This window comes from Pollicipes pollicipes, unplaced genomic scaffold, assembly GCF_011947565.3.
Source record: "Pollicipes pollicipes isolate AB1234 unplaced genomic scaffold, Ppol_2.1 Scaffold_4881;HRSCAF=5763_pilon_pilon_pilon, whole genome shotgun sequence".
NCBI lineage: Eukaryota > Metazoa > Arthropoda > Thecostraca > Pollicipedomorpha > Pollicipedidae > Pollicipes > Pollicipes pollicipes.
Genome location: NW_023596576.1, coordinates 12,884,335 through 12,894,563, shown reverse-complemented (window position 1 = coordinate 12,894,563; position 10,229 = coordinate 12,884,335). Strand labels below are relative to the sequence as shown.

General features: G+C 50.5%; 1 protein-coding gene across 1 annotated transcript in view; it reads right to left on the bottom strand.

Annotated features, from left to right (window-relative positions):
• Positions 1-1,268: 1,268 nt before the first annotated feature.
• LOC119099999 (degenerin unc-8) overlaps positions 1,269-10,229 on the bottom strand; it is a 32,389-nt gene continuing 23,428 nt past the window's right edge. Inside the window, exons 14-19 of the mRNA XM_037223118.1 lie at positions 9,636-9,719; positions 8,875-9,007; positions 7,079-7,151; positions 3,559-3,666; positions 3,074-3,363; positions 1,269-1,463 (exon numbers count right to left, since the gene is read on the bottom strand). Of these exons, the coding sequence (XP_037079013.1) occupies positions 1,315-1,463; positions 3,074-3,363; positions 3,559-3,666; positions 7,079-7,151; positions 8,875-9,007; positions 9,636-9,719 (837 nt within the window). The 3' untranslated portion in view covers positions 1,269-1,314. The remainder of the gene's footprint in view (positions 1,464-3,073; positions 3,364-3,558; positions 3,667-7,078; positions 7,152-8,874; positions 9,008-9,635; positions 9,720-10,229) is intronic.

Genomic DNA, 10,229 nt, shown 5'->3' with positions numbered 1-10,229 from the left:
GCCATTGCTCGGCGCACTGGAATGATTACGTCCTGGGATTGGGGTATTGGACGAAACATATTGTGATAAAAGTCGATCAGAATATATGGAAATATCTATTCCTCGCGATGCCAGCCTTTCCTGCCAGGATGAAAGGCAAGCGACGCCGTATAACCTCAGCAGCAGCCGTCGTAAAGTCTCAACGATGTCAAATGATATGTAGAAGGATCGGAGAGCCAATTCACAGTTGCTGCAAATAGCTCTTGCAATGCAATACTAGCATCATTGTCTGACAGTGCGTAAGTCGGTCTCATTTGCAAGAGGATAGCGTAACGCTGGCGACAGTGACAACTATCTGATTACATTTCGTAAAGCAGGCCTTTCATCCCTCTGTGTCCATGTCTTCGAGTTGATTCGGACACCACACTTGGTTTGGAATTCCTCAAAGGGAGACTACGTGATAGGTGCTATTGTCTGGCTTCCCTGACAGTTTCGGAGCGTGATATGAAAGGAGGTGTTCCCACATTTTAAGCGGATGGAATCTCTATCCGTGTGCACAAGGTGATCAGGTGGTTAGTTCGTCTTTCTCGAAAGCAAATTCAACGCGTACGTCTTTAATTTTATTTCCTTTGACTGGAATCCAGGCGAAATGAAATGCACATGAGTGAAAAGGCACGCATGTAGATAGGATGTGCTTCACACGTCATTTACAGGTAAAATATCTCTTAACAGCTCCTTGCTAACAAAAGCCCTTGATGTGCGTCTATCTCTTTACGACATTGTTCTTGAAACCATACTCCCGTTGCGCGTAAAACATGGGTGCATTCTCAAAATGCGGAATAGACGGACAAACCACCGAAGCATGCGTTTACCATACATGGTATTTCCGGGTCCAGCGCCGCTGTATGTGACGTCACGGGCGTGCGATCAAACCAGCGAGAGCTCTGATGGTGTGGCCAAACCCGGCTCGGCCTCTACGAACCAGTCCGAATATTTCACAGAACAATGTTGAAGTAAAGCAGCATTCTGTACGTGCAGGAAGTGGCTCAACATTGGTCAATATCGTTAATTCGGTACGCACTGATGATCAAGAGAAAGGTATGTCGTGGCCGGCTCTGTCGGCTCTCTGAGACGGTGGCGCTATACCGCCGCGGTTTTATCTACGGACAACGTCATCGAACGTGTTCACGCACGGCCTCTAGCCCAGAACAAAACGCGCCGGTTCCCCGAGGACAGGCGTCCACCGTCGACCCAGTGCCGCCCGTCTCCAGCATCCCGCCCCGCCCCTGCACCGGCGACGTCAGCGCCGACGCCCGGCGCGCCCGCCCGGCCCGTTCACTTGACCTTCATCCAGGCCTTGTTGTCGGGCCCGTTGACTGGCACGGTGACCATGGTGCTCATCTGGCGGTCGACCAGAGTCGGCTGCGGCCAGTCGCGCACCTCTGTCTCCTGAGGTACCTCAAACTTGTGGACCACGCGGATGTCTGAAACAGAGCGTCGCGCTGCGGTGACGGCGGGTCGCCACGGCCGCGCCCTAGCCAGGCCGACGGCGCGGCCACCCCTGACGGCTCGGCGCACCGGCGGACGCGCGGCTAACGGCGCTTCGGGCCTCCCTTGGCCTTCTTGCTGGCCTTTTTGCTCGTTTTGCCGAGGAACGTGAGCGAAACCTTCGTCTGGCTTGCGCTCTCCGTCTGCGGAGGCTTGGGCGGAGGCGGGAGGTATTCGATGTGAGGCGGAGGCTTCTCAAACGTGTGGATGACCGTGATACCTACCGGCAAGAGCGACACCAGCATCAGACCGTCGGCGCGACGGCACCTCGGCGCCAAGCTCCCCAGAACTGGCGCTCATCTCCAGAGGCCTGACGCTTCTAGTGCATTAAAAACGGACTTCACCCAGTGACGGCATAACATGCCGGAGCACAGATCGAGGGGCCAGATCGAAGTGATGCCGCCGGATGTAGCAGATGTTCCCAAAGCATAGTGGTTAGCCCACCGGTCTCCTCTCATAGCGAGAGTTGAACGCAGGATTTAAGATGCGTCTCCACGTTTGCGACTTCCACTCCAGGCGTCGTGATTTCAAGCCGCGGAGTGGAAGTTTTACCACGCCCAGCTGTGTCATGATCCTCAGTGACACTTTAAAAATTCTTGGCATCATTTGGCTAGCAGGATGAGGGGAATTGCGCAACAGTCCAGACCACTTTCACGGCGCGGGCAGTGTTTACACAATAAGCTACGTTTAGGTGAGATGTTCCGACGCAGACCCCACTGCTACAAACAGCCCGTGTGCCAAATATTAACAAAAATGTCTATTGAATGTGTTAAAGTGTAATGCGTTGTGAATATTACGGCTGCGCTTTACATTCGAACATATACTCAGTGCACTACCTGGTTTAGTGAACGTAAATCGCTGTACCAGCACATACCATGGGCGGCTCATACTGTAAACAGCATGGCTGAGATAGTTCGGCACCTATGTACACGCTGCAGTAGTTGTGCCTTCCATGTCGTGACCTCGAAAGGAAACCTATTCCAGAATAAACAGAAAAAAACGTTCAAAAATACACGGTTCGGATCCCGTCACCGAAGACTCGGTGCGGTGCTGGATTAAGCATAGTCTAGAATACGCGGTTCGGATCCCGTCACCGAAGACTCGGACCGGTGCTGGATTAAACATAGTCTAGAATACGCGGTTCGGATCCCGTCGCCGAAGACTCGGAACGGTGCTGGATTAAACATAGTCTAGAATACGCGGTTCGGATCCCGTCACCGAAGACTCGGACCGGTGCTGGATTAAACATAGTCTAGAATACGCGGTTCGGATCCCGTCATCGGGGGTTTGTGTGCTTGATTAAACACATTCCAGAATACGCGATTCGAATCTCGTCGGATCTTGTCGGATTCGGAACAGTCGTCCCCCCCCCCCAAAGAATGCCAACCTTATAGCGTTGCATGGACGAAGCGGAAGACCTCCTTTGCTGTCCCATTTTTTGAGAAGCTGATCCGCCATTGAATTCACCCGCGGAACTTAGACCCAACAGAAGTTCCAAAGAAGGGATTGGGAGACGTGAGGGGGAGATCGTAACGCCTGCACTCACATTGCATGCCGGTCTGCTGGTCTGGGGGCAGCACCTCGACGCGCCGGATGCCGGAGCGTTTGCTGGCTGAGCTGCTGCAGCAGTTACGGCAGCCGTTGGTCACTAGCTCCATCGCGTACTCGATGAACTCGACCAGCGTCAGTGCCGAGATGCCCACGAACAGCCCCATCAAGCCACCGATGTTGGAGATGAGCGCCTCCAATGAGTAGGCCGCCGACTCGTGGATGCTTTCGTATGAGAGATCCTCTAGGAACAGCTGGAGTCGGATCGTGTTGTTCGAAATCTCGGACCTGCGGTGTGAGAAAAACCGGAGCTGAAGTCGCATTGAGAGTGGGGGGCATGGGATACTCGTGCTAACTTGTGCGCTGTAAGGTATTCTCCAGGCATTGTAAAAAAAAGAAACCGGCACTGACTCAGGACCATGCGACAAACATACAAAGTTTCTAGGTTAGTTTGGTTAGCCATTTTTGCAGAGTACCACTCACGTATCACAGATATCTCCGCCAGCATAGCCGTCCGTGATGTTCCTGATGATCTTGTAGTAGATCTTATTGGGGAGATTCATGGAGACGGTCTGATCATATCGATCCTCCCTGCAACAGAGACCAAGAACAAACTCGCTGTCCTGCGAAGCATGATTCAACCACCGCGATCTGCGTGAAGTCACGTTGGTCTGGGACGATATCGAAACCCTAATAACATTGCAACCAGACATATACCGGGAGTCCCAAAAGATCCCGGGTCTCATAAGCAGGGATCCTTACTAAGTCCTGGATTTGCCCTTGGGATACTGAATTCACCCTCGGTATTTTGGATCCACCATTGGGATCCAGGCACATGTCTGCTGGAAGCTAGCATATATGCACTGTCCTCGCACACGCTATCTGCTCGTGCCTAAGCCCGTTCGCAGGGTCATGCTGCGCAGGGGTGACGGCGTCAGGTGGACGGCTGACCACCCCTCACATACATGTGCGCCCGCCCTCCGGCGTTATGAGGCCCCTGTACCTGGGGGAGGGGGCTGAAAGGACGCTGCATCCTACGTGTATGGTCGGCGTCCGTATGCGACAGGGCCGCGTGTGACCAACAACGTAATGTGATGGTCGCGCAGAGATCCCGGCTATGGAGGATCGGATACGGTCGGCAGCGGTCGTGCGCCATCGTGTCATGAATGAAAGGAGATCAATGAATTTAAAGATCTTAGGTGGTTGAGAGCCAAACCACTGCATAGGGCCCGTGCCATGACCTGGTAAGCCAACACATAGGGATAGTGTGTAATGAGGAGCCATTATGCGGCGGCTGGTGAGCACAAGTCATGACAGCGGGTAAGCCTCCTCCCCGCACCACAGAGATCTTGAATGGTGGAGGCCCATGATAGAAAGAAAGCCCTTCCCACAACGCATAAAGTCTTGGTGCGGCAAGGCAAACATCCCTCTTTGGAGTGAGACGGCCGTTTCATGGCTACGAGTAGGATCATGTGGCGACTGAGATCAGAGGCTTATACTCATTTTTGTATATAATAAGCATGGCTAACTGCATCATCGTTGACTTACTTAGGAAGTGCATGCAAACATAAGCATGGTATTATAAGGCAGCTGCAGCCACATCAAGGTCGTTGTGCGCTGGTCTGTCCCTGAGCCTGAGAGTGCAGAACGAAGCAGAAATTTGAAATGGAATTGAGGAGAACGACGATGAAGTTGAAAAACAGCGATGAAAATGGTTAACTGAGGTGCCACAAGAGGTAGACGACCACCGCATTGAACAGTGTTCAGTAGGAAGCCACTTTGAAATGCGAAGCATTTCAGTTTTTGGACTCAATGATTTTTTATGTTATGTTAGGATGGTCCGTATGCTCCAACTGGCCATGGCCAGATGTTGCTGCCCCTGGCGTCGTTACACTGACACCAGGGAGCGCGCCGCATCGCTGCTCGCGGCAAAAAAGAAGTGTAATTGCTTAGTGTACAAGCGTAGCGTGCCTCACCGAGATACCACGTTGGTCATAAAGTCCCAGCAATAAACCCAACCGCTCTACTACGTCTGTGACCCTCTATGCATCGACCAATGCTACTTACCTTGACGATATCCTTGGTCACAGTACTCTGGTAATGCATGTGGCAACAATATCAAATACTCATTCACATTTGCCCAAACTTTACTTTCGCGGTGCACGAGGAATGCATTCAAACAAATCATGCAAAAGCGCAGGGCACGTGCCTGAGCACAAGGTAGTTAAACCACAACAAACTCGCCCGTTACGCAATGAAAGTCAAGCACTTCCACACTCAATCATGAAATCATACGTCGAATCCATACAAATGCACGACCTTCGTCACACAGCTCTAAGAGGCTCTATCGTTGTTTAGCACTAGGGAGTCGTTTAACCAGTACCTCCTGGTAATTTGAATGTCAGTAGCATATGTGCCTTCAACTCATACTGGCGTCTCAACTAATGCTACCGGGCGTTACTTGATTTATGTTTTACACTTATGATTATGATTAATTGTGACATATTATGATTGATTTCTAGTTATTCAGCTATGTTAGAAGTCATGACGTTGGTAGAGCCCAATGTGATAATTATTAGGGCAAAATGTGTAAGCTACAGATGGGGACATCCAATGCCTCACCTCAGACGATTTCATTTACCTAAAAAAGCGTTTACCACAGCGCTACAAATACATGAAGGCTTGTAACGCGACATGTGAAGGAAAATCGGACCCACGCGAAATGTGTAATCCGAAGTACTTCGAATTGACAGGGCTTCTAACAAGACGAAACCCCGCACTTTTGACACACACCTGGATGGTCGGTTGAATGCGAAGGGTTCGCGTGGGGTTTAGAGGTCAATTTGACGCCCCGCTGAAAAATTATTTAAAAACTGAGAAAACTAGCGACACCAAACTGACAGCGTGGGTTCGGATCTATGTGAAGTAACTTGCTTCGCATTTTCAGACCTCCAGGTCATGGTCTTCAGGTCAGTGGGGTCGGAAAAGGTCAAAAAATGAGATCGTCCGAAGTGCCCTCAGGTTTTTTCGTTGAACCAAGTTTGATCTGCATACCGTTTCTAAAGAGAAAGCCACTCGGGATCACCTTAGTTCAGTGATGTTATCTGACCAGTAGAAGGTCGAAATGACCGAAACAATCTAAATTATGTCACTAGTTAAACGAAAATAAACATCAAGAACTATCGTTGTTGGCATATTCCGCAAGCGACGGGATGGTCGAGAACATGCATGGTCAGCGACCTCCCCTGACCTTAAGAAAGTCAAAAGAATTGGACTGTTGGCGTTCTTGTGAGCAAAGAATTAAAAACGAACGTCAACATATCCTCCTAAACCAAGTTTTCCAGGAAAAATATGGCAGAAAAAATAAAGGGGCCAAATTTACCCCATTCCCGTACAAGTGCCAATGAGATGAGCCATGAAATTACTCTACACGACTTAAATGACACCATTGTGATGAATAGGGTATACACATACTACACTGGTGAGCACTATTACGTCAGTTTTTCATAACGTTACAGAGCTTTCCAACCGTTGGGTTCCAAGTCGTTCAGGCGGTTCGAGAGCATCCGACTCTGAACTCAAGGGTCACCCAGGCTACAAACTGGCAGAGGGTGGTCTGTCAAGGGGTGCACTCTCAGGATCAAATTTCATCGAAAACCAAGATGGTGGTGGACAATCTGACCATTTGGACTGAATGCCTACTTCGACGTGCATTAGCCCGAAAGCAACAGCTGAGCATTATTCAGTCGCCAATGGCCAGCGGACTGCAGGTGAGCGCTGGCGACAAAGCCGATTCAATCCGTCGAAGGCCAGCTAGCAAAGGGTCGCTTGTTAGGTCAGTCAGGTCAGGTCAGGTCAGGTTTCCAGGTCAGTGCGGAGGCCCGTCTGGTGTTTGCACGCGGCTGAGCTACCCGCTCGTCTCGCCTCGCATATTCGTGTACAGAGTGTGAATGTGTGTGTGTGTGTGGTGTGCACCCCTGTGCGCGCGCATGTATTGACTTACACACAGGCTGGGGGGCAGTCACAGGTGCTGACACCGTGGGCGTATTTCGACTTGACCCGCTGCCGACACCGATCTGAAACACAGCCACCCAGCGGGCGTCGTCTGCAGGGGCTTCGCAGACAGCAAAATGGTCACTTTCTCGACATTAAAATGGCAATTTCGTAATAGAACACGTGCTCCAAAAAAAGACAGGGCTACATATTAAAAGGAATCGAGCTACTTGATCAGATATTACCTTCCTATAAGTCTTCCTTCGGGGAAATAGCTCTTTAACCATTTAGTGATTTCGTAACGGGATACACGTTTCAAAAGAGATGCGCAAAGGTTTTGAGATCTTGGCCCGGGTGTAATAAGATGGGCAGGAGTCCAACTTTGTTCTCCCCGGACCGCAAGATTTACACTTATCTGCGGGGGATGCATTCTGCCCCCCCCCCCCGTAGACCGTAGACCGCAGACTGTAGACCGCAGACTGTATCCAATACTGTATATATACCCAAGCGGACCGCTTGGACAGCGACGGTGACAGCTAGGAGATGGGGTAATTAATTTTCCTTCAAAGTTCAAATTCAACTGAAATTTGGGTAGCACTTCCTAGTTTACAAGTCAGTTTGAAGTGTTTGATACATCGTGCAGCGGCGAAGCCGGGTGATATAAAAGAAACACAACTAGTGTCAGTTTTTTCAACTTGCCACTTGAATCCCTATCTTGGAGTGCCTGAATGCGCTCCTGGTACGTACTTATGATGGAAATACGATGATGTACGTTTTCGGCTTTATAGCTGGATTTCTAACCTTTATCTGACCCCTAAATAAGACGGAAGTACACCACACACCTTCGTTTTCATTTGGTCTACCGCAACGTAGACGGCCCTGTAACACCGAGAGTCTCGAGGAGCCCATGATGAATGCCTCGTTGCCTTTGAAGCCTGACACAATATGTGATTTATTAAATTTCTAGTATACATGTAATCACGGCGCTCAACCACTGGAACTAAACGCGGGTCAGCCCCCTCCAGCTCCTTCGAGTGCTGAAATTATTAAATTACTTCGATGTAGCTCGGTAGCATCTGCACAACAACAAAAAAACCGCCGGTAATGCACGAGTGCTCTGCTTATTTTGCAGCTTCTGAGTGCAGCCTGTGCCTAGACATTTTGGTACATGCCCATCGTTGGCTGAGTGAATGGATCTGGGATTGTAATTTTACCAGAAAGTGTAGCGCATATGCTGCGCGGAACACCGTACTTCATACCTCACGCGCACAGCAGATCCCTTCCAAAATAGAAGGTCTGGAATCAGCTGTGCGCAAACGGTTTCTTTAAAATTTGGACACAACGCGTACTTATCAATGTCATGAGAAAGACTAACAAATATAAATGAGCTTGATTATTTCCCTCCTAGCATAACTTTAGTGAAGCTTATAGCGGTTTTGTGTCATTACTATTTTTATAATTTCATGAATGTGGATATCCTATTCAGACTTGAGACGTAAGGCTCGGTTGATATTCAAATATTGTTTTACCTGCACACAGATATGTGGCTCTGACTAATGCCTACTTGTCAGTGCACACGCCAAGGCAATATTTCCAGGTCATCTAAACGTACATATAACTCAATAATACAGCTGAACAATACAACCCGGCACGCAGATCTACTCGGCGTTAGATTGTTTCCATATATTTGTGAAGGGGTCAGCTGGAAACCCACACCGCGCCGCACTCCCCCTTGATTGGCGCCAGTCGGTCGGCACAAACGCCACAGCGACCCGAGCCCCGTCGCGGGCTCGCCGCGCCCCCTACCGTCCTCCAGGCTGGTCAGCGGATTGCAGGGCGGCAGGTCAGACGGCAGGCCGAGCGTCAGCGCCTTGTTCACCGAATCGGCGCAGTTGCATGTCTCTCGGATGTCCGCCTCCTGACAGCGCTTGCGGCACGCCTGCCGGACACGGCGGCGTCAGGCGAGTCGGTCGGCCACGCCGGCCACGTCACCAGAGAACACAGCCCGACCGGCCAGCACCCACGCGTCATGTCAAATGGTCCTGCTAGCCGCCGCGCAGCTATAGCTAGGGATATATATATATATATATATATATATATATATATATATATATATATACATATATATATATATATACATGTATACATACAAAGTTGGTATTATAGTTCATCGTCGTTCATTTACAGGGGCATCATCCAGCATAGACAGCAGTATTTCGCTTCAAACCAGCCGCAGAATATAAAAATTAAAAACCCATCCCCGATCGCACGAGCACTTGACGGCCCAAGCAAAGAAGGCAGCAATAATGGGCGTCAAACTGCAGAGGTGCATTGGCGCCCTGGCACGGCGGTTTTCAGAGCCGTGCTCTGACTGACGCGCATCAAACCGACGCGGGAACGTTGTCCTGTCGCACAACGCATCAAAAGAGCCAGGCGACCGACCAGAGCCGGCCGGTCACTATCCATCCCACACCAGAAAAGGGCTCCGTGAGCGCCCTTCACACGTCCGATATCTAAGCTCTTCGTGAATGGCACGCATGCTGCCGGACGACGGCACACGGACGGACCGTGGGCGTGTATTTGGTCTTGTCACCCCACTCGGCAGTGGAGCGGCACGTGCCGTGCGGCGGTCCCACGCGATCGATCCGCTTCTGCAAACGGAGACACCCGCCGTCAGCGTGTCGTCTCTGACGCTTTCCTCTGGGGTGGCAGCCGCATGCTTGTGGGTCAGACGTGTTGCACGAGACCACAATGCAAATGCAGCTTCCCCTCCAAACTACAGGAGTAAATTGCAAATGCTTATTGCCTACGGTGCCGGAAAACACTGTCAGTATTTGACTGACAGCGTTTTGAAGAAAAAGTCACTTTGGAGCACTGTGACTGCGTGCCGGCATAATTACACTTCTGAAACTACACGTCAGCAGTTCTCCAGTATAAAATCAGCTTGGCGGCTTTACATTGTAACTTCTTCGCGTCAACAGTGTAACGCCACTGGCATTGTGTGTCAACAGCGCTGGTGTGAGGCGACGGCGCTTCACTAGCCGTCAGGGCTGTCAGCACCACTACAATGACGGGGCTGTGTGTCCGCACTGCAACGCCTACAGTTTCGGAGTGGCATGTCAGCAGTGTAAGTGTCCTGTCTGCATACGCTGCTACAGTGG